The sequence below is a fragment of the Fulmarus glacialis genome, unplaced genomic scaffold, assembly GCF_000690835.1.
Source record: "Fulmarus glacialis isolate BGI_N327 unplaced genomic scaffold, ASM69083v1 scaffold47137, whole genome shotgun sequence".
Lineage (NCBI taxonomy): Eukaryota > Metazoa > Chordata > Aves > Procellariiformes > Procellariidae > Fulmarus > Fulmarus glacialis.
The window spans coordinates 45,344-71,338 of record NW_009225980.1 but is presented as its reverse complement, the minus strand read 5'-3'; the positions used below and the strand labels follow the sequence as shown (position 1 = coordinate 71,338).

General features: G+C 36.0%; 1 protein-coding gene across 1 annotated transcript in view; it reads right to left on the bottom strand.

Annotated features, from left to right (window-relative positions):
- Positions 1-814: 814 nt before the first annotated feature.
- Positions 815-25,995, bottom strand: part of LOC104080305 (centlein-like) — a 69,430-nt gene continuing 44,249 nt past the window's right edge. The window contains exons 12-14 of the mRNA XM_009582653.1: positions 10,287-10,472; positions 8,879-8,956; positions 815-916 (exon numbers count right to left, since the gene is read on the bottom strand). Coding sequence (XP_009580948.1) covers positions 815-916; positions 8,879-8,956; positions 10,287-10,472 — 366 coding nt within the window. The remainder of the gene's footprint in view (positions 917-8,878; positions 8,957-10,286; positions 10,473-25,995) is intronic.

The following is a 25,995-nucleotide window of genomic DNA, read 5'->3' as shown; positions in this document are numbered from 1 at the left end:
GAAGATGTGAGGAAGCAACAATAATTTGTTAGTATTGCCAGAGAAATCTTGGTGGAAACAACTGTCTAAAACTCTATACCATTTTCCCAAGAAAAGTGAGGGCTTGCAGCTTGGTGTTAGCTGAGAAAGAACTGGGACTACTAATTAAAAAAACCCACACTGGAAATAACTTTTTTGTATTGAATTTTTTAAATACAATTAAATACATTGTACACAATACACTCCAACTTGGAAGAAAATACAGCTTTTCCCAGGAGTATTACTCTACATTGAATACTTTTTTTCTACAATCATTCATTTTCTCATTTTTTCCAACATAAAGAAAGCATGTAATTTTATGTAGCGTATATCATAAAGCCAGGATTTACAAAGAAGCTAAAAGAAATTAGGTATTCAAAATCCCAATGATATTCCCAGTTCCTTTGTAAATCCTACTTCTACTGTTCTGACTAGTACAACCAGGATTTACTTAGCTGCTTTTTGTACTTTCTGAATTGTACAGATGCGTATTGGTCGTATCAAAAAAATCCTCTCTCTACAAAGCCTGCACTGGTGTTCCCTGCTAATGCATTTAAAGGAAAATCATATTTAACTTTGCATTGATTTGCAGCAATTTTTGTCTTCAGGAATCAAATACCACACTCCTTTCTAAATAGGAACATAATTAATTCCTCTTGTTCAACAATTAATTAGTTCACAGTTTCTACTTATGTATTGAACATGCATATTGACAGTTCTTTATGTGAAGAGGAAAGACATGAGGAAACAGCACACATATTTTAGTCACACTTTGCAAAGATAGGTCTTAGCAACATCATACAGTGTGTTTCATGAGAGAACTGTACTCTTCTACCAGTTTCTTCTTCTCATTTAATTTTTCCAGTATGGCATCCATTAAGTATGAGGCAAAAGGAAACTGAAAAAGAAACATAGTAAGAAAAATGATCATTGAACTTTATTTTCTTCATGTGAAAAACATTTATTAAATATCTTTAAACCATTAGATTTCACTTAGTTCTGACAATGACCACACATGCACATATCTGATCTTTGAAGTTCACCTGCCTGGTTAGTGTCTGAAAATTTGCTCTCTATCATAAAAATGATAAAAGAACAGAGTAAAATGAAAAAAGATAAACACCTTATTGAACAATTCATGCTTTACTGACCATGTTAATGATGTAAACTGCAATACCAGCATCTCTGTCATTTATCTTCAATCAGCTGATCAATAAGAGGTTACAGTCAACTCTAGGGCATGCAGAAATGGTAGTGTATGTTCACTACTCTCAGGAGGATGAGACAGAACTACCAGTACAGCTCTCAATGCTGTGGCAACTGCCTTAAACTCACATGTGAAAACTTGTAAATAAAAAAACCCAGAGCAAAACAAAACCCAAAACCCCAAAAGCTGCAATTGCATCGATTGGGATATTACACAAACGTCTGCTTCTCTAAAACACGATACCAAAAAAATTGTATTTAAATATTTACAGAGAAAAGTGAAAACCTCTTTTATATCTCTTCCCATATAAAAGATGTATTTGCACAATCGATGTCTTCAAAGAAAGAGATCTAGTGGTTTTTTCAGTGTTTTTTTTAAGCTTTAATGCTTAAAGAAGTTTTCTTTCACAGTCTTGGTGCATCAGTGCACTGTATGCTGGGAAGTACTTCTGGAGATGGCACAAAACACTAGTCATTGCAGCTCCACGCAGAGAGTGGTTGCTGCTGCACCAGAGGAGAGCCAAAGAGTTTTCATTCACCCTTGGAAAGTCTCTGTCAGCTCCATAGAACTCTGTCAGCTTTCTTGAACTCCTGGTGAGACCAGCGGTGACCGAGAGGTCAGTCCCACACCAAAAGTAACAGCTGATGTTCATATCAGAAGGAGAGATAATTTTACCTTAGTACGGCCACCAGAAATAGATTAGGTAAAATAAAGCAGGTGGTTGAGCAGGCCAATCACCAGCTTCCTCTCCTTTTCACAACTGTAGTTCAAGGCAATACTTTTTGCATCTAGAACCACTCTGTAGTTCTACACTTGAGTATCGCTGGTCTGATTTTATTTTTTCACTTCAATATTCCATCTTAAAGAGGAAACTGTATGGTACTTATAGCAGATAGAGTACTGCCTGTTTCCCAGATATATGAAACAAAAAATAGAAAACAAACAAACAAACAAAACCAGACTTAAAAGTACATCACATACAAATGCTGCTGTAATGTCTGAACTGATAACACAGATATGAATCTACATACTGATATTTATAATTACTAACAAGTCAGAAAAAAAAAATCTAAAATGATAGCAAGGAAAATCTTCTTAATAGCAAACATCTATCATGAAGTGACTGTAATGGCAATCCTACATGTTGCTTGATAGTCACTTTGCAGTTACAGAAGAAGGACAATAATATGCATTATTTCCCTTTTCTACAGGAAAGGGGGTTTTGAAGGGCTGGTACTTGCTGGCCAGACATGTCTCCATCTGTCATAAATAACTTCTGTCTATGGTAAGAATTTTCTAATAGTCATCTACACCTGTCAGCTTTCTCCTGCACGCTATTGTGATGACTTTTTGGGGAATAGTGGGAGCCAATTCACTGAGGACAAATCTAGTCAGAGTAATATAAGACATAATCTTATCTGAAATTCTGTGACACTTACTTGCTAGTGTGCTTTAAAAACACCTGACCCCAGCATCCTTTTCACTCTAATTGCTCTCTCTCCTTGTCTAAATATGTTTTTTATGAGAACACTATACCATTACCTCAAAGTCTCTAATTCTTCTTGCCTAGCTTGACTACATTCATTTCTGATATATTTCACCTCCTTAATGTTGTGCCTGAGATTAATGGTTTCTTATTGATATCTCTGGCTCATATCATTCTAGCTACATTTTATTTGCTGCTCACTACTCTCTGTGGCTTCCATGTCATAGCAAAGTGATCTTTCAAGAACTCTTTCCATTTAAATCATTCATTTAAATCAAAAGCATTTGAAAGTTGAACGTTACGTCATTCTTTCAACATTTGTTGGTTTCAGAGAAAGTGCTGTATGTTTTTATCTGGTTTTCTTTCCATACAGACACCCAGAACTGGATGATCTCTACAGTCTTCATCTTTAATAGAAGCCTGTCAGATTTACTTTTAATGATGGCTCTGTAACTATCGTGGGAAGCTTCCCTCTACATTTCTCCCCAGAACTTCACAACCGTTGAAGATGTCTCTACTCCAAAGTACTCATCCCAGCTTCCAAACCTGCCTTATGCTTGGGGAAGGCTTTGGGAGTTCAGTGAGTTCTAAGCGTGCACCTAAGGAGTGAAAGCTTGTTTATACCACTGATAATTATATATTTTAGTACAGAATGATACTGCCTTCAAATGTTTTCCAGTTATCTGTGCCACAACCACTTTATCTGAACACTAAGCATTAACAGTGATAGCAATCCTAAATCACTACATTATGGTAGGCTTTAAGAGTAGTAGTATTTAATTGATTTGTATAAATTCAGAAAATTTGAGAGCACAAACTACATGTGAATGTAAAGATATTTATTTATTTATTTATCTTTACCAGAATTATAGATTTCTTCTTTGATACTAGAAAGCCATATGAATGAAATGGCATATTTCTTACACAACTTATCAGATATCTTGGTGTATGGGTAACTGTAAGGTACTATGATCCTAAAGAGTCACGAATGCTGACAGTTATTTCTATTTCTCTCACCTATTTATTTTGACCTTGAGTATACTTCTTTTGGAGATCCCTTCTGCAAAAAATAAACTAGCAATATTTATCGACCTTACACAACATCACTGAGTCTCACTCAGCATAACTACATAAATATACACTGATCTGCCAGTGAAAAGACTCATAATGAATGCAAGACAATGTTGTTATTCTAATGAAACATAGCATCTCCATTCACAGAGTACAATGTTACTTAGCTTCTGCTTCACAAAGTCTAAAATGTATTAACATAAAAATAAAGGTATTTCATATCTGGAATACACAAATTAGTGGTTACACCTATTTTAAATCTCCCCATATGGATCATCAGTATAATACATTTGCCCCCCAAAAATATCCAAACACACTGCAGAGCTACTTTAAATTTAATTAAGTGAACCAAAAAGAATAACCTGAAATAAAACTAAAGAAACTCAGATGATAATGACCAAAACCTCCTAATTTTAGCATAAACTAAAAATCAAAGTTTACAAAAAAAATTAGATAAATGCTTCATTTCACTATTGTTCTTTGTCCATTCTGCTTTGTGATGGCTGTATATACGTGGTTATATAAATACATATGTGTCTGTCTGTATTATCCTGAGTGATCAAGCCAATCTCTCCTTGTTTTCAGTCCAGGATAAGTGATGCATTGTGGTTTTGTTTCTGTGCATGAGATAAAACATAGATTTATACCATAATAGATTGTCAGTGCACAAGACTGAGCTCTTATTCTCATAATGACAAGAAAATCATGGTTACTTTCTGATGCTCTGATACCAATGTTAATGGTGCCCAGGATATGGTTCAGACTGCAACGGTGCTGCTTTTTAAGGTTCAGGTACTTGAAACACCTGGTGATGCTGGCAGTGGCGAGTGTGCACATGTGTGTTTGTGCATGGGTGAATACACGTGTGCATGTGAGCAGAGGACAGGCAATGAGCAAAGACCTGTTCAAAGAGAAGAAGACCGACACAGGCTAGAGGGAGACTAATGAAAGCAAAGCAGGCAAGTTCCAACCCAAGAAATCTGAAAGGAAACAACCATAGCTGTTAGTGCACATTCCCAGATGACACCACAGGAAATCCATATTTAGAAGCCAGTGCAAATCCTAAAAAGGGGTTGGGAAAAATTCCTACCAATGAAGAGTGAATATACTGTTCCAAACCCTGTTCTAGAGATGGATTATACACATACCTTCAGAGATTCCACAGAACAGAGGGGAGGGAGTTTTTCTGGATGTTTTCACCATTGGAATATGATTTGTAGATTCATAATGAGGTCATGAGAGGAAAGATTTTATTAGGCAGCTTTGTTTATGTGAGATGTGATATCTCGAGGAGTACATGAGGAGGGAGGGAAGGCAAGTGCTGCTGTATATCTCATAAGGGACATGCTAAATCAATGCTGTCATTTGGTTCAATGCTTGGAAGAGTTAGGCAGATGATTTGTGTTTTATTAAAAAATAGTTCTTGGAGACTTCAGGCAGTAATCTGGATTGGCCTAACATGCTGTACTCACATACAAAATTATTAAAGGATTGTTCCGAGATGCTGTTCCTTCCAATCAGTCACAATGAATGAAAGTCTTTGGTGGTACAAGAAATCTTGCATAAGCTATGTGAAACGAAGTCATCCTCTTGATTTAGCTATATAAGTTTCCTATGATGGGAAAAAGCTAGAGAAGTTTGCTGGTTTGTTTTTTTTTTTTTATGATTATGAAAAGAGAGTGCTACTATACTGTGCCAGGTTCAAATAATAAGACATACACACCCAGATGTGAGGGAGAAAGTAGGTAAAAGCCTCATCACTTGGCGTGCAAGCTGTAAACACACATACATAATGAGATAACCATACTTGTTCCCTCCTCTCCCAAATACCATGAACCACTAAAAACTCAATCGTCTATAACGGGATACCTCTCCCAGCTTCTCCCTCCCATGCCTGATCACTAATGCATAATCAGTCTGATGTCTCTATACATGACTCAGATACCCCTGTGCACATAGCAGATATCTGCATGTGCTTATGTGAAGCCTCTCCATATACAGGTTCTTCATAGGCAAGAGAACCTTTTACCTTTTATCATAATGTCAGTTATTAAGATGTTTCATTTTTATACTTTAGTGAGAACACTCTAGTTGTTGGGTGTTAATGTACAAATACAAAAAAGCAATTGACAAAACACTTGTGCGCAATTCAAGATATAGTTTTGGACAATAAGTCATTTTTACCAGCTCTATAGATTTCAGAACATGACTGTACTTTTCGATTATATGATTCTTATTTACATAATAACATCTTGATGCAGAGGTGTCTCTACCAAATTGTAAGCTTCTTAGCAGTGGTGTAGTTTCTTCACGTGTGTTTCTATAGCAGTTGATAAAATAAGAACACACAAACTCTGACCGGGGTCCATGAGCTTCAGGAATGCAAAAATATTTATCACTGAAATATTAACATTCTTGTAAAACTGACAGAAATTAGACTTTTGCAAGTCATAAGAGTATGGAAAATAAAGGTACAGATGAAGTGTAAAACAGAGGTGTGCGATCCTTTATCATTACACTTTAGGGGAATCTATAAAATGACAGTAAAAAGCAACTAGTGCTTCCCTCAGTCCCCCCCAAAATTCTAATGCAGCAGTAAAATGGCGTATGTCAGTAATAAAAATAAAATGACTATGACATTTTAAATGTTATCGTACTGTCACAGCGGAATAAAATTAGCTTGAAGAATGATCTAAAGGGATATGATGCAGTTCATTATGTATAACAGCAACAGCAGCAGTTTCCCAGTGTTCATAAAGGTTTCTCCATTAAATTTACCTCCAGTCAATAATTAGGAGTCCACAAATAAACCTAGGCAATTAAATCAATACTGCTGGGCAATTAAGTTCCAAAGTCCTGGCTCAATGGCATAAAAAGACACTATATCAAACTGCAATATTAAGTGATCTGATGCAATTTTCAACCGAGCATTTTCTCAGAATAACAGAAAAGGGCAAGCCTGCATCTTTGTTCAAGATGCAAATGGGTACACAGTTTGCCAACCTGTATCGTTAAGTGAGCAGTCTGTTATGAGCAAAGTCCTGACAGAAAGCTTTCGTTTCACCATGAGCTTTATTTAGTTTTCTGATCAGAAACATTACCAATGCCTACTAAAGTAAACCACAACCAAACTCTCTACAAAAGATGAGTTAAACATTTGAAAGGGCATAGAGTTCTTCCCTGACCGGCTCCCAAGTAGAGATCAAGAAATTTTAGCAATTTCCATCCATGTGACTAAGCATGGACAGAAATGAAAAGAAGAGCTGGCTGCTCCCAAAAAGCACTAATCTCCTTGTGATTCTAAAGATGGTCGGCTTGCCAAGAATTACTTTTACCCTCAGAGCTCCTCCTGAGAAACCCCACAAGATGGAGCAAAAATCACTGAAAACCACTATTAACTTGTACACAAACTGATACGGCTAAGAGCAATGAGCTCCTCTACCCTTAGCTAACATTTGCAATCCTAATATAGCTGGTTACATAGTCAACAACCCCCTCACTCTCCGTGTCCTCGTTTTTGCTTCACAGGCAACGAGAAGTGATAAAATTCTGCTTAGAATTTTTTAACAATCTGCCAAAGAATGATAACAAAAAATAGAATAAGAATTCTCCGTTGTATTCCCTGAATCTGATTCCTATTTTGGAGTCCATAATATGGACAGGACCTTGAAATTTATAGATTTTTTAAAAATTCTTAAAATGAAGGCAATTTAGTGAATAGAAATCTTTGTGCTTTTACTGCTGACTTCCATATAACACTACAAGGTTAAATTAAAATGCCAGTATTTCTGACAAAACCAGTAAAAGCAAACTGATATTTCCATCTCCTCCCCTGCAGCAATTAAGCAGCCTTAATGCTAGTAAGTTTTGATAATGAAAGAGGGAAAAACTGTCATTTCTTAAAAATCTGGTCATAGGACACAATCTAGACACAAAAGCTATTAATGATAAAATATATAAATCTGAATGTGATTGTTCCCTTGAAATGGCTTTCAAAATATTTTCAATCATTCACATTCTTAACAGAAATGAACTACATCACTAATGGACCCATGCTAGTGAATATGCATTAGGAACGCTGGATTTATAAATCAAATTTTATTTCTTTTCAGACATCAACTACCCATCATCTGAATAAAGCAGACAACTAAAGTATAGTGGAAAAGTTTCAAGAGTCAGTGTATGTTGTCAGTGATGTCCAAACAAAAGCTGACTATGCCTAGAAAAGCAGGGCTCTCACCTGCCAATAAACTGCCCTTGATCACTTACAAGAGGGGAGCATCCCAGCAGACTCTGTGTGTATTAAAAAAAAGACTTGAAAGAGAAGAAAAAGTATCACACAGGTCACAGCAGCAGTCTCAATGGACCCCTCAGGGATTTCTGCTAGTCTCAGCCTTGTCATCCTCTATGCAGCTTTCCTCTCTGCCCAGAAAATGTCGATAGGAAAATGTTTGAGGGGCCTCTGGTGGAAATTTTTTCATTCTTTCTGCATTGACAGGATGCCAAATCAATATTTACTTCCCACTAACAAGCTGCTCGAGGTCTCAGTAGAAAATATTGTAGAGAATGCGGGAAGACACGATAATAAACAGCTGTCTGGCTATGAGGAAAACATGAATTGACTGGAAACAGGTCCACAGTAAAAGGTCACTGAAACCCATGAACTCCTCAGGTGTCCATATCAACTACTAACTTTCAAGGCACATAATAAAAAATCTCTTTTTCCTAAGAGGTATGAGAGAATGGATCCTTTTCACTCTACCAAGCATTACACACTGTCTCAATAATTCAATTAACACATTTGCTAAGATCTGTGCTGGTTTTCTCCAGTATTGTTTCACTGGTTTCAGCTGTGAAGTTAGCTATCACGAGTCCTTGGTTAACATCTCTTCAGTATTACCCAATGACTCTTATTTTAAGAGAAATAAAAAGGAAATGATACAAAACAAGGATTTTACATTGCCTTATCACAGTATAGTTTGGGACCGTCAATGGCAACATAATTACAAATGCAACAGATTAATTACAACTTAAAAACACTTAGCTACTCAGAGTAGAAAGTTATAAATCATTAAGGGAAGATGTAAATTTAGCACCTGTGTTTCAAGAAGTTTCTGTATATGCTGCAGCCATTCTTTATCTTTTTCAAATTCCATTTTTGTCTTTGCTGTTTCCTAAAAACAGAAAAATATAACAGACACAATATTTTGACACCACCTGAGAAGAACATAATGAACAATAAAGGAAATGCACAACTGGATATACATTAAATAAACAGCATGTGGAAATGGGAACTACACTTGCAAAACTAGTCATATGAAGCATATCCACCAAGTATGAGGGCTCTGTTAAATTTATAAACCTATCCTTGTCTGTGATTGTCCCTAGAAACATGCACGGTATGTTCTTTTCACATGAATATACAGGTGTACATGTGATCTATGTGTGAATTTTACGAGTTCAATGTAAAGGTTCCCGAGTCTACACACTGATAAATGGAATATGTATCTAAAATTTCTATAATGTAAATTCATCACCTGTATTTTAAATTTCTTTTCTATTTATAGTTAAGTACGTTTGTGTGTTTTACACATATATTCACAACAGTGATTACAACAAAATACATCGGATGTAGAAATTACTTCGAGAATGGTAAGCATGGAACAATTCTGTCAAAGCAAATCACTTTACAGGGGTGTATAAATGTTAGTAAATAGGGCAGGGATTGGTCTATTTTATTTGTATTCATGAATGAATCTACATCAGTGCATACACATACAATGCACCTTTATTTAACCAACGTGAAAACTCTCTTTTGTGACTTCTGTAATATAAAGCTCCAATAAGGCTAAACCTAAGTCATCATCAGAGTACTGTTACAGCCCAATAATTGTATTAAAGTAAGTGTACAGGCTTTTTCATGTATTATTTGATCAGGCCTAAATAAATCAGGGTAAGAAATCCTATTAGTCTATCTATTTAATAGAGGGTGATTTGATGAAACACTATCAAGTATTTCATAGCAAAATGTGTGACAGAATCAAGGAAAAAAGGCAGTGGAATCCCCCAGAAACCATCTGTCTAGTAGAAATACGTTTAAGAGGTATCACAATTCAAGAAAGGAAGCATCAATGGAATCAATCTGGCACAGCAAGACACATTCTAATTTTGTTTTCATTAATGCAGAAATCTATTTAAAATGTATAACCCTGCCAAATAGTCTCATGAAAAAGGAAACTACTAAGGATTTTCAAATAATGTCTCTACATCTACGTGCTCAAAACAGTATATTTCTATTTTATTTACGCATGCCCAAAATCTTGCCACCTTAAGAATCTCTAACCTGACCTTTTTATTTAAATCCAGCTGTTCTGTTCTTTTTGTGCTGGATGCTGCACAATGAAATTCCAGTCCTTATCCGGAAATCCTTTTCCTCAAGAACGCAAATATAGAGCATCTTCTGATCTAACCCTTTTTTACTGAAGAGTCCTTAAAATAACTTACCTCATCATCTTCTACTTCTAATATCTCCTCAAGATCAGTTGTTGAAACATTAAGGATAGACGCTGCCAACTGAACAGACTCTTGGGAAAGACCCTTTTTGCACGCTCTCACTTCTCCCTTTTTTTTTGCCTGTTTGATTTTTGTTCTCAGCTCTTGTATGCTGTGCTGTAACTCTCTGGTTAGAGCCTGGAAGATGCAAGCAAAAAATACTCCATTGCAATTTTTCTTAAAGTGCAAACACTATGGAAAAAACAGTATCATTTAGACTAAGCTCCTTTAGATGGGCATGATCTTCATTCTGTGTTATTGGTTCAATAGGATACGTGCTGTAATATTAAAAAACATGGTATTTAGAACACAAAATATGAATTAATACACTAAAACAGAAAATGTTCTTAAACATAGGTACAATTTTTTTTATGTCTTTAGCAAACTAACTATATTCATAATGCCATGAGTAGTAAGACAAAGCAGCTTCCGCAGAATCAATTAAAAATCCTTTCCTGATCCAGTCTACCAGAAATGTTCTTGAAATAACAAGTGTCAGGCTTTACTGTGGTCAAACAGAGATCTTTTTAAAGGTTATTCATCCCTCACTGCATAAAGAAACACCGGTATACCTCTTTATTCAAAGCCTGAAATTTTGGTTCCCACCAAGAAGGGTAATTCAAAACTGTCCTGGCTACCGATTCTTCCCGATATAATTTCTACAATCTAAATCCTCACAGCAGTGGTTATCCATTGTTGATACGCAGCATACCCCTGGAGCACACAAGTCCACTGTACTAATTATTATTGAAGACTTGCATAGGAAGGGTTGTATTCTCTAAGGAGCTGGCCCATACGAAGGCCTGGCCAGGACAGGCAGCCTCTTTGCAAGGGCACCCTTAGCAGACAGTAGGTGTTTTAAACAGGTACCAGCTCAGATGGCGGGAGGAAGATCAGGTGCCAGACCAGAACCACTGCAATTGTTCTTTAACCCTGGCTTGGACAAGGTCTGAAGCAGAGGTGCCAAGAGAAGCCTCAATTTTAGATCCCATTTCTGCTGTTGAAGACTTTTAGTTTGTTTTAAGCAAGAAGTAGAGCTCATTATGTCTGGCGCTGCTAATGCTGCATAATTAAACTGCCTTTATTATCATTACTACTGTTACTAGTGACTAACAAATACAATAATAACAAAAGACAATTTTTCTATGATAATTTCTGAAATGTGGTATACACCGCTAAGCCAGAAAGATGCTCGCAGCTTAAAAAAAATCCAGAAAAACAGAAGAATACTATTAAAAGAAAACTGCTTGAAAGGTTTAAGTGATAGGAAAGGAAAACCATTATCTGGAGTGGAAAAAAGGGATTGCTGGGATTTAGTAAAGCTGATGTAAAAACCTAGGAAAAGTAAAAGATAGAGAGATGACTAGACAAAAAATTGTACTCGCAGTTAATGGGAAAAAAGAAACTCAGTAAGGGTGAGACCACTCTCCTTTGTTTATTTAAAACTGGAATAAAAGAAACAGTATGAAACATTCTACTAAAAAGACTTTGTTGACCTGAATGAAAGAGGAATGGAATCCAAACCTGATTTTGGTTTTTGTTCCCCAACAGCACACAAGTACTGAGCTTGAATAATACCCTCCACAGCTGAACAAGAGCCAAACTGCACAACAAAGAATTGATGGTTCAAGTTCCTACCTCTCCTATTCCTAAAGTTCTCTGCTTCAGTGAAATAACACGAGGCATTAGGACAAACCATTGGTTGTATAACTGAAGTTATTTTGCTTCAATATTTATGCAAGTATGACAAAAGCGTTTTGTCAAAAGCAGAGCAAGATAATTTTATTTTAAAATTGTTGGCGGAGAGACAGCCAAGAGCATTAACTCATTGTCAGAAGATCCTCCTACCGTATTCAACTTCCATGACTCAAGCAGAACTGTGATTGTCTACACAGACACCTTGGCTGAGTTTAAAATGAGAGAATAAGGTTTTCTTTCGATCGTCATATGTGGGGCTCATCTTATTAAACTATCTCTCACCAGTAGCTGATAAAGTCCTGAAAATTCTTTCTCTGCAGAATGCCTTCATCTCAAAGAAACTGACTGCAGAATTATGAAGGCTGTTTATTGGCGTTTGGGGTAAAGTACTCTACAACCTCTAGTATATTCGAAATGCAGTCATTAGTGAGCATCTGCTGATATATTTCAAAGAAAGCACAACAGATTCATCCGATTCCAAGAATTGGTTATTTTTCTACCACTTCCCAACTTAACATTTTTCTGTATTTAGCTAAAATTTAACTATTAAAAACAAAATTACCCTACCACAAATTTGGGGAGAGGAGGTACAATGAAATTTGTCCCATTTTCTGATTCAAGTGTGGATTCCTCTATTCACAGTATTTCCAACAAAATATCTTGTACATAGACAGAGTTGAGAGGAATGAAGAAACTTGAAATGTTATAGGCAGGGAGTTAGGGCAACTTGGACCAAGCTCATAGAAGGAAATAGACTAAGAGACAAGAGAGCCCCAAGAAGAAAAGCACACATTATGAAAAAAAATTACAGATAAATCACAACATGTTTTTGTAGCGTTTGAAATGGTCCAACAATAAATTGGCTCCTGCAACATGTAGGAGATGTCTTTGACAATGGAAAAATAAGCTCAACTCTACTTTTTCAATCAAATGGAATCAGCTTCCCAAATTTTAAAAGTAAGGAGATTTCTCTCAGACATAGGCGATCAGGTTAGAAGATGCACATTTGCACACTGGTGCAAAGAGGAAATGTAAGTTAAAGGAGTAAAATATCATGGAAACTAACTGCAAAGCCACATGGAAAGATTACAAATAATGATAAAGAGCATAAAAAGCATGATAATAAACAAGGTTAAACATTCACATGAACATCTCAGACAACATACAACCATTGCCAACAACAGTCTTATGATATTACTAGATAAATTTTATTGGTGTATCCAAACTCCAGAAGAGGTTCATGATGAATGAACAAGCTGATAGCAATAGCAAGAGTGGAACCCAGAAACTGCAACTCCACTGTGCTTGTCTTTTAGTTTGGAGTTCCAGAAATGAGGTACCAGAAAGACCCTGAAGAATCTACAGCAACAAGTTAAAAAAAAAAAAAAAGAACTTTAAACAAAAATCAAGGAAAGAGAAAAATAGGTTTTGATATGCAAGCATATACGTTATATATAATCACAGTAGATTATACATATAGAGGACTTGCATTTCAATTCCTTTTTTCCCTGAGCAGTTCTAAAACACTAAAGCATGGGCTTTCACCATATGTGAAAAATAAGTGTACTTTATGGACTTCCAAATTAGATTCTCAGAGGCCAGATATTTTTGAACCTGCCTTCTTCACGTTATTAAGATCTAATAATAATGTTTTGATACACATTTTTCATGGGATAAGTGCCTTAAAAAAATGATAGCCTCCTATGATTTTAAGTTGCTTTTTCTGTTGATATATCCTCATCCGTCATATACAAATATGTTCATGTGCTAATTGTTTACTTATTAGTGATTTCATTTATATGTCAGTTCATGCTTTACTACAGAAATGTTCAATGTCAAAGCTACACAGGTCTTTAACTGAGTTATGAAGAACCATTTCCAAACTGAAAATTACAAAAACCCAAGAGTTAACCAACACAGGTTTTGTTGGCAAGTGTACTGAAGCTAGTATAATATCGTTCTTTGATTAAGAAATTGATCGAATGCATTCTGAAGCTAAGTGTAGGATTTTACACTAAAACATTTCTGACTGTGTATTTCAGAATTGCTTGTTTTTAAACTTAAAAGCATACATAGGTGATACAAACTGCCTGCAATGAAATCAATGCCGAATATGACTTCAGTACTGTATTGATGTATGATAACAATGCCTTCATTAGTACTAGTAATACTAGGATTTGATCTTTTCTCTTTGTTTTTCTTTGGTGTCAAATCTAGGGGATATTTTGTTAGTAAAGTCATTTTCCCAACTTAGATGTTACCGTCAGAGTTATTCCTGTGGGAATTCCTGCTACCAGCCAAATAGAAGAAGAATCCCTTATTAATTCCTGAAAATAAATCTACAACACATCTTGTCGGACCAGTGCAATTGCTACCAGGCTGACTGGAAAAAAAAAAAAACCCTTAAAATTCTAACAACATGAGCTTAAAGAACCCAGCTCTCTTTAATCAGTAGCAATTGTTGCATTATCTACCAACTGAATATGGTTATATAGTATATATTACATCCAATGGGTTGCATACAGTTCTAAAATATCTCCCTTGTAAGCCTTTTTACTTTATTTTCATAACCGAAAATATTAATTCTTAAGATAATAGTTTTCAATTTTGGTCTCTGCATGCAAACACTTTTTATCTTTTGCCAGTTTTGAGATGTATAAAGACAAAGGTCTTTTTTCATTTAAAAGGTCACATTTAATTAAACACTCAAAGAAGCTGTGGTGATACAAAGACCCTAATAACAGACTATTAATAAGGTCTTTACATCCCGAAAAGCTCTGATACTAGTTGATCCTGGAATTGACACAAATTGATCAATGGCCCCAAGTAATGCCATATGACCAAGTCAATGCCTAAAATTATTCTCGTAACTACCTTGTTAATTTACACACTCTATTGTCATTGTTTGTAGTATAATAAAACTTAATGGCCCCAAGACAGACCAAAGTCTGATGCTAGCACTGTAGCTATGTATAGCTAGACTTCAGTCTTGCACTGGTGCAGACCTCATGGCAGAAGCCATGGCTCACATTAGTTACAGAAAAGTTTAAGCTTTACTGTGCTTTGTACTATAGTAATAATGTTGTGCTGGGTCTGGCTGGGATAGAGTTAATTGTCTTCTAGCAGCTCCTGTGGTGCAGTGTTTTGGACTTCTGCCTAAAACAGTGTTGATAACACACCAGCTATTGCAGAGCAATGCTTGCACAGCGTCAAGGCCTTGACCTTCAGCAAGTAGGCTGGGGTGCACAAGAAGTAGGCAGGGGACACACTTGGGACAGATGACCTGAATTGACCAAAGGGACATTTCATACCATATAATGTCTTGCTCAACAATAAAAACTGAGATGGATGTGGAATTGGTCTGGCAGGTAGCCGCTGCTCAGAGACCAGCTGGGCATTGGTCTACATCCCTTGGGGTTTTTTTCCCCTCTTCCCTTCACTTATTAAACAATCCTTACCTCAGTGCATGTGTTTTCTTGCTTCTGCTCTTCCTATTCTCTCCCCAGTCTCGCTGGGGGCAGGGAGTGAGCAAGCAACTACGTGGTGTTTAGCTGCTGGCGAGGGTCAACCAACAACAACTGCATAATAGTATAATACAGTATAATACACAAAACAATTCTATACATAGTATTTTGTGTGTAGTTCAATATGAAAGTGTCTTTAGATACAAGTAATGTGCTCTTACAAACTCACTTGTTTTGTAGATTGGGAAGGTGTAAGGATGTGACCCAGAACATTACACCAAAAATGAAATGGAAACTCTTTTCTGAAACAAGGTTACTTTCATAAAGGAATGAAAGTATTGAAGATGTTGCAGCTGCCTGTGGAAAACAAGATCTAAATTTCACAGAACTGAACTCTGAGTTTAAAGAACACCTCTACTTTTGTGGTAAAACAATTATTGCTGGCCTAATGTTAGGGCAGATCCTAGCGCTGTAAAAGGTTGAGAGAGCATCACCACCCCAAATAGCTCATGATCAACAAGACAAAACAGAATAAATGGACAAAGTGACAGAAAGAGATGATGTCATGCACTGTTTCAGCAGCTGAAAAAAGCATTCAAGTTTTTTCAATGAAAGTATAGTTATTTGGTCCTTACTGCCTCTCTAAGAATGACTTTCAAAATGCTTTCAGTAATAATGTTTAAACTGATCTCACAGCATGACTGCGGTATGTCAGAGGAAAGAAAAACTCTTCTATAGTAATTTCATTTTTTATATATATTATTTAAGTTACATCAACTAGCTCCTTCATTTGAACAAATACACCTTCTAGGCATAACTTTTTTTCGATCAGAAAAGGGACAAGAGTGTAGACAAGAAATAAAGACAAGACAGACCACTGCAATAGGTTTGTCTGGCCAAGGGCTCTAACATGTAGCGTTTTGACCCATGGGAATGAGTCAGCCTCAGGAGGTTAACTTAATTCTTATGAGCCCCAGAGATCATATGTGATTTCAGAGACTCCAGCAGATGCCCTGAAAGTGGAGTGTAAAGGTGTAGAGGAGATATAGACCAGTCATATCTTCTTCCACCAACTTCAGTATTCAGTACCAACCAAGAATGCTATTGCCAAATATTAAAGTGATAGTAACATTATTTCACCAATGTCACACAGGTCACATTTATAGTGGGGTGTGTTGGTCTTATTTACCTGTCTTGAGTCACAGTTTCTGCTTTAGTTCTAAAATTTATGAACGTATATGTTCAAGCTACGTGGCTCAGCTCTTGGATTTATTTGTACATATTTGGAGATTTATTTGTACATATTTGGAGGAATTAAGATAGGCTTTTATTATCTTTTCCATTAAGAACAAAGTAAACAAACAAGCTGTAGAATGCATTAAAACCCAAACAAAACAAAAAGGTACACTCAAGGGAATATCCAAGTGATAACATTATCTAAAAGCTAGCAGAGCTGCAAAGTTTCAAAGGCTAATTCAGTAAAGAGCTGAAAGGGAGAAATATATCCAGTAAAGCTAGGTATCAGATTGATTTGTATGATTTAAAATAAACAATCTTATGCTGATTGGCACTGAGAATAGTGCTCACAACTTCACAGAGATAGTGGAAGATGAAAGCACACATTGCCTGGAAGAAATGTTTCACCTGATGACCTGTAAGAATCCCATTTTACATAAAGATTGAGAAATTGCAGTATGTACATACAAAATAATGTGGTACTGCAGTTGCATCTACAACCTGATTTTCCACATCCATTAACACAAGCAAATCTGAACACACATAAGCATAACTAAGGATCTAACAGACAAGATCTGAAAAATTAACTGAAGTAATTTAAAATATTACCAGCCTCTTTTACCCTTGTGGCAAAAGCTATCTCCAGTTTGCAGTCCAACATCCTAGCCCAACCCTCCCTTCTTCATGGCTCTGAGCTATGGATGACAGACTGTGAACTAGAAAAGGTTAATTCAGTAATATCCCAAAATGAATTATAGTAAGAACATCTGGAAAAGTGTAGACAGATTTGCACAGTATTGTTTCTCAGCTACTAAACTAAACCCACCTCGGCTTTCCTGAAAAAGCCCTTGAGTCACACAGTATATAAGGGGCCTCAGGATTTCAGTATTTGAACACAGAACTCAGCTTCCTGGCATTTAGAACTGCAGACCCCAAAACCAGTTAAAATGCAATAAAGAAGAGTATTAAGGTACAATGACAGAAATGAAACACTGTGTTGCATAAAATTTGATAATCTTATTCCCATCACAGGTAAGATTTGAATTTGTACAACTACGCTGGCTTGTGTTATTCCTGCTTGCCATTAGGAGAACAGAGGGGAGAAAGTCTCACTTGGCTGGCAACTGTTTAAATACTATGTTTTTTTATATTTCTCCAAAATACCTTTGCTACCAATCTCATCCTACATCCTTTACCAAAATACCATTCCTTCTCGATTCAAAACCATTGAAAACAAATGATTTCTTTATAACCATTTATTTTCAAGTACAAAATTGAGAATGTTCTTTTGACTGCATTTTCTTAACCAGCTCCAGCTGCAGAAAACCACAGGGAAGAATATTAAAAATATTTCAACCTATTTTTGACATTTATAAGAAAAGGAAATTGAATACATTGTTCTATGTCCTAAAAGATAGTTCAATTTATTTACAAATTAATAGAAAAGTTACTTAAGTGGCGGCCAGTTTTTAAATTTAGATTGTTTTCAAAACAAATCATATTTAAACAAAGATGCAGCAATGGACTTATTCTGGCCAATTACAATGTAGTTTGTATTTGTAGAGAAGTACACAATATATTCTTAAGGGTATACTTATGTGTTTTAAAATTCCCTTTGTGATTCCAATTTAGAGTTTTTTGTATTACCGGTCAGCTTTTTCTCTTTTTATTTTCTAATCCTCTCTTGATAACTGTTTAGCTATCACACTTTCATTTGTGCCTGAAATCTTGTCTTAAAAATCTGTTCCTTTTCATAGCATTCTTTGTAACATGGCTTTAGGTAGAATGAAGCCCCTCTTATTGCATCAGCTGAGCACCTCATTTATGGAAAATACAGCAGATACTTACTGATATGAGGGACATTTGGTCATATATAATATTACAGCTTTATAGTTATCAAATCTCTCCTGTACATTAAGCTTTCAGACTGTCAAAACCTTCAGTTGTAGACCCAAATGTTTTCCGAATGATGCTTTTTTTTTAAGTGCCAGCAAACGCTCCATAGTTTTCATTGTACTGTTGCTAAATTTTCAACACAATGACCATGTTTTGTGACCTACAACAGTGAAAAAATAATAGTTTTCTTTATAGCAGAGAATGAGTTGAAATATGTATAATCAGTGTGGGATGACAGGCAGAATATTTCTGTCAAAATGTATTGGTTTCTAAAATTATATTTATGTGAAATGGGCAATAATAATAATTTAAAGACCTATTTACTTCAGCATTTAAGTCCTACCTCATTTACATTAATTTTTTCCCTGCTGTAAATTCTTTCGTTTCAACAGAATTACCTCTGATTTACACAGGTGCTAGCAAAACGAGCATAATTCCTTTAAAATATCATATATTATAAGGTTATCAAGTTATTTACACAGAGAAAAAAAAGAAGAGACACTGACAGAGACTAGAGCTTCACGCATTTGTAGTAAGAGATGCCTGGGATCTCAGAGAGTTTATTATCTGAACAGTTAGGGCAGACAAAGTCAGCATAGTTATACCGGACATGGCAAACAAAGAATATTCAGGGCAGACCAAGAAATACTAAGGTGAAGCAACACTCCAAAGGTCACATTGCAGGTCAGTGACCAAGATGTGAAGAGCACCAAGACTTCCTGATACTCAGTTCAGTGTCTGAGCTTATGCTATCCTTCTGCAGAACACACGCAATGCATAAAAACTATAAACCAGATGCCCTGTGTAAGATCACTGCACTGCTGAAACAAACGTGTTTGAAACCTAATTTAAGAGGTCAGCTCTGGCATTCCTTACACTCTTAAAAAAATTCCATAAATCTTATCAGCAGTGTTTTCTTAAAATACTGTCACTTCTTGTTTTTTCTGATTCCACCCTCCTAAAGCTCTTCCCACATCTCTGTAGCTCTTTCGGCATGTCCACTGGGGAATCCCCTCAACTCCCACCTTTCTAAATTACTGTGGAGACTTCACAAGGCTCTGTATATGGGTGCTTTCTGTTCTCTCTGCTTCAGCTTTCTTTCTTAGTAATCTGATCAACATACATCGAACAATTATTTCTACGTGAACTCTTAAATAAATCATTACTGGAGACCTTTCTCCTCCTTTCCAAGTTTTGCTACTTTTCCTGTCATTTTGCTAAAAAGATTTCCAACCACTTCAAGCCCAGAGCCTTTACTATATACTTTGTACTCATGTGTCCATCCCTCAAGTCTTCCAGTTAGCCCTTTTTCCAGTCAACATTGTTTCTATCTTTTAGACCCCAAACTGGCTATTATCTTTAAACTAAGCATCTTTCTAACTATCATCTCCAGATTATACACGGGGCTGAATATCAGCTTTAAAAAGTAGTTTCTCCAAGCCATTTGAAGGAATCACAGGTGGATCTATACCCTTCCAGGGAGTGCACTGCAGAGTCTCCAAGCGGCTCCCAGCTGAGCCTGTTGCAGTCTCATTCTCTGAAAAACTTAGAAGATTTTTTTTTTCCTGAGGCAGAAAAGGAAGTTATTTGCAAGTTAGTGAAAATAGCTTCCTGTTCAGCTCTAGTTTGTTGGGTCTGTTCACACAGTATCTACTATTAGAGAGTCACGGTCTATGAGAATGGTTCCCAGGCACTGTAAAAAAAATGAAAGTAGCACTAGTATCAACAAAATCACCTGTGTGAGTCAGACATGCGTCTAAACTTTGCATGAGACATACATGTGCAGCTACATACCTTGCAATTTGGTTACACAGGTTGAATAATTCAAATCAATTCCTCCAAACTCTTTAAGACAGAGGGGGATATAAAAAAAAAATCAACATATTTTAAGCTACATCTGTTATCATCTTTACCTACCATAATCAAAAACCAAAGTGTAGTGCTATTCTTCTAAGCCTAAGAAGCAAAGAAAAAGAAGAGTAAGGAAAAGTTTCTCAAAATCTTTCTCTTTATTCTTCATTTTTAGTAATCAAGATTTTACCCATTAAGACATCTACATTATATGCTGTTATCGGCATACTGTATGCATCACTAACCACATGCCTCTTGTAAACTATAAGAGTTCAGCCATTCACTTCATTCATTAAAATTCACTGGGCCTATTATTCTGTTTACAGTCTAATAGATATTCACTGTCACTATTCAGGCCTCTGATTCAATTTGCCTAAATCCCAGATGCAGAGTAATCCTGATGGAGATTAGCTTAATTTATCACCAATTTTTTCTCAGAACCAAGAAAGGCTGGTATTTCATAATAAAAGCTGTGTTTCTCCTTTTTTTCCTAAAGCAGCATGCATAGTGAAAAAGAAGCAATAAATGCCTGATTGTTGTTAATGGTGAAATTTTTTCAGTTACACAAATTTTGCTTTGCATATAGGACATCTTCTCTTAAAGGTGTGTATTCTGCAGATAAGAATACTGATTCTACACATCCCTGTAACCAAATATTATGCTGATTCTGACTGAACACAGATTGGCAGACTCATCATCTACTCCATACAATATAAAATAATCACTCTGGGTATACTTTTCTAGGTAAAGTGTTGACAGTTTGGAGTGTAATAAATGAAATATACTTATCTTTTGGCTTTTAAGTGTTCCCAGTGGGGAACATTTTCTAGCAACTTGAAGTCACATTAAAGGTGTCCACTTTCAAATCAAAACTGACAGTGCTGATTTACATAAGTGATACTATCTGCTGTTGTTTGCAAAATGTCCCAGTGACCTGCTGAAGAAACCTTGTTTGGTCAAGCAACACTTCCAAATTGGCACCATTTATATAAAATTGTGTAAACTTTTCAAAATAAATCAACTTTCATCTGCACAGCAAACTATAGTTCTATTTCAATAAAAAGTTAGTCCATTTTTGCCAATTACAAAATTTTACAATTACCTATTATGCTTAGCATTTTTAGATGAAGAAACAAATGATCATTCAAATGGCATCCTGCACCTGATCTGGGTACCCATATAAAAAGCATGTTCTACACACCCAGGGCCTGGAAGAAGTTGGAGCAGTAGTACTGCCAAGGAAACTGAATCCACAGGGTTTGAGAACACATTCACCATTGGAAATGTCCTATGAATAATATTTCTTACTGTCTCACCATAACTGGAGAATTCTGAGAGTCCCCTGCAAGGATTTACTTCTACCCAAAGAACTGACTTTGTAGCTGGAGGTACAGGCAGCAGCTGCGTACTTGTGTTGCTCTCTTGTTGGAAAGAAGCTGATAAAAACCAACAGAATATTTCCCAAATATTTGAGCCTCCCAACCCAACTACTAATTATCTCCTGTTTTGTTTGTTTGTTTGTTTGTTTGTTTTTGAGAAAAAGAGCAAATAGAACGTCATCTGCATATGGCCATTCTGAGAAGAACATGTTCCTGGCAATGCTCTATCTTTCCCAAAACATAACAGTTCAAGAGAAAAAGACATCGATGGTAAATAACAGGAATTTGCCAAATGACAGGAATTTTTAACATGAAAGTGGTGAATCGTTAATTAGACTTACTCTTCATAACAGGAAGAAGTTTCATGTGACATTTTCAATTAGCACTGCCACTAAAGGGCAGTCCCAGCATCTCTAGCCTGCAACCATGTAAACCTGTCCCTGCTCTGACCCTCTGTGGTACACAAAAGCTGGTGCTCTGGGTTTTCAAAAGGTTAACTGCATTTTCATGAGCTAGCTCACAATTAACCCATATAATGTTTATGATGACATTTCATAAGTGGAGGAGGGACGAAGTTTCATAGGGGCAGAACTGACCAGTGAGGTCACTCAGAGGTAGAATTTTTTAACAGAAGTGTTAACTTATCTTAAACTGCATATTGAACTACAGCCCAAGACAGCAGTGAGAAAATGTGCCATGCCAAAATTGATGCCAGGATTCAAGGTAAACTGCAGAAAGGTGGGAGAGACTGACATATATTGGGATATGAGGTAAGCTGACGGAATGGCAAATGACTAGCAGAACATCACTTGGCCAAGAAGAGGTGGAATAAGGCCTCTGACATGTGTGGCTGCACGTAGCTGTATGTCAAACAACAGAGCAAGGGGGAAATGCACCTAGCTTGAGCCCTGCTCTGAATAGCAGAAATGAGGGCAGATATCTTAAGAGAGTGAGTGTTAGATCCCCAAGTAGATCCACTAAGCTTGCCAAGTAAACTGCCATGGGTCTTAATTTTGGCAGTCAATTCTATCAGATGGTTATACTGGAGACCTATCAAGAACAATGCCAGAACAGACCAGATGTGAACTGTGCTTCAGTGGGCGTCCTCTGCGGATGGCACACAAGTCCCGAATCACAGAGGCATTATGGAAGTGAGAAATGCACTCAGATGACTTTGAAGCATTCAGCCACCATTACCTATTTATTACAGCCGCAGTTGAATATAGGTGCCTTATAAAAACTTCAAAACATCTTCCTTAAGGTTAGAAAAGTTCTGATATTTTCATGCTCAGGCAGATGTCATCACTGCAGATTAACTTATAAAAATGAGTTTTGCTGATGTACAAGTTGAATGGGACAGACAACACTACTGAGTCTTGAATTTACAAGGGTCCATAACAGCTATATACGGTCAAACTCCAGGTGAGCTGGGGGGAAAAAAAAAAAAAAGTACAGTAATGCAGAAGAACAGAATTCCTGCAGAATTAGGCAGGATTTTGGACAGTTTCACAGCAAACTAGTATGCTGTACCCTATTTTCGATAGACATCCAGTCAAGTAGTCTAATAGCACTTTTTTAACTTTATCCAATGGTCATTTTCTGCATGTGTTGTCACAGATACTACAAACACAACAAAGAACATTTTGCTCTCGTTGCTGTGCTGCACATAACTGGCAAGATCCACCTGAGGATCCAATAGTGCAGTACATGTTATAGAAAATACTGAACAATGGTACACTATAGAAATTCGATGCATGGTTCAAAGAGAATTTATGATGCTGATGGAAGCTGGATGGGATGAAAACATGTAGCTTTATAAAAGGCATCTAAAACACTCTCAGAGCCACCTGGTCCCTCTTACAGGTACTTTGTGTTCTTCTGTAATAAAAATGTTTTATTGGGCCTAGCTTAAATTATACTTACAGCCTTACTTTCATTATTATTTACCAGTCTTCATAAACGCCATTGACAAATTTTATCAGGATTTGATATACAATTGTGTGAAAACGTTTAATAATCAAGTTTATCTCTGATCTTTACAGAACTCTAGAAACACCTAGATTTCATTAATTACTTTTCAGTAATTAACCGCACAGGCCATTTTTAATGCATTCAACATATTATTGACATTGCATAGCCTACATTTTTTATCTGAACGTCTCAGTGTTAGGTCAGACATTTTAAAAAACAGTATATTAAAATGAATAGTAACCTTTATCAACTGACTTGTACTGCCTTCCAGAAAAGAAATCAGGTTTATTCAATGCAATTTATTTTCCATAAAGCCATTCTAAGAAGCATAACTATAGTCCTATGCTTTAATACTTTAATAATTGAATTTCATATCAGATTTTCATTATTTTAGTCAGAAATGAGGTCAGACTAACTGACCTAAAAATACCTATCCTGATTGCCTTTTCTGAATATCAACTCAATATTATCATTCTTTTAGTCTACTCTAATACTCATGGCAGTATTATAGTATATATATACTTATTTTGAATACTTATTCAAAATGAGGATCAGCAAGAGTAAAATTCCTTACCCAGCCCTATAAAGTTGTAAACTATAAGAGTTCTCAGTTTAAAAATACTACTCCTTTCTAGAAATCTTCCATTGGCTACTAATAGATGGGGGATGTTTCATCACCTTCATAAACATCAGCCTACTTCCTTCGAGAAGGAACCAGAAATATTCGTACAAGACTTCTACCTTTACACAGTTACAGAGTTGTTTTATCTAATAATGGGTTGTATCCACCCTGTAATAGCTATCTTATACTAGCACATTTTTAAATCCTGCCCCTTTACTATTGTTCTTGGCCTTGCTACCCACAAATTTCATCTTGATATTTTTAGCCTCTTCTCCATCCTCCATACTCTATTGCTGCTGATATTTTGAGGTTATTATCTATAATCCGTTTTCCACTTGCTTTATATTGCCTTTCTATTTCTAAACATTGTGTTCTCTTTCCTATCAAACTGAAATAGATATTTATAAGAAGCTACCCTCTAATTATGGAACTGTGTTTTTTTGATTACTTAATAAACTGTTACAGTGCACAATTTCTATTCATATTTTCTACTAGCCTAGAACTTCCTCATAACAGCTTTCGAGAAAAGCCGCTCTGAATCAGCTTACTTTAGGTGCCCTGTTGGTTCTCACTGAATGTAATTTAGGACATAACACCTGATCCCTATACCACACTCCAACAAAAATAAGTCCAATAATGACTTACAACATAGTGGATACAGCAACTTTTGTTTGTAATTATTTCTTCCACAATTTTTAGAAACTATTACTAGATTTTACAATCTAGCAATTTTAGTTAGTTGCATGAGTGTCCCAAACTGGGCTCCCCATAGCAATGCAATGCTTTATTGTACATTACAAATATGTGCTTATCCAGTAACTCATCATATCCTCTAATTTGATCCAGTAGTGTATATCAAACTCCTACCAGAAACCTCTCCCTCAGGTTTTGTAACTTAGTATATTGATCCAAATGGATTCAAGATCCTGTGGTTCTCAGTTATCAGTAACTCTAAAGGCAAGTAACGGTGTCTGTTATCTGTTACAGTAACTGTGAATAAAATCTGATTTCAGAGAACTTTTTTTCCATAAATATTTAGTACCTAACTAAACAAAGCACTCTACTGAGTACCCTGTTCATCAATATTTGACTTACAGACAGCATCTTTATTTTCAAAAAATCCTTCTGCAGAGGAATAGTAGTCAGCAAAAATGTTACTTGAAATATGCATGCATATTCTTTTATCCAGGGGAGAAACTACATATTTAGCTTTATTAGCTAAATATTATTACTATTTATAGAGAAACTACATATTAACATTCTTTTCACATACAGTACAACCATGTAAATGCTAATAAATATTCATGGTAACTAACAGAAGCAGTCATCTTATTCAACAACGAATGAAGTATCATAATAGTTGCTAATAGTTGATTTCCCTCATTACAGCTACTTTTGAGAACAGAAGATCTTTTACTTTCTCATTTTCTAATTTTTGAAAAACTTTTCATTATGGAAGTATGTAAAGTATTGATAGTACGAACACTTGTTTATCTCCTTTGTCTTTTTTGCTACTGCAGTTTACTCAATTAAGTCATTCCAAA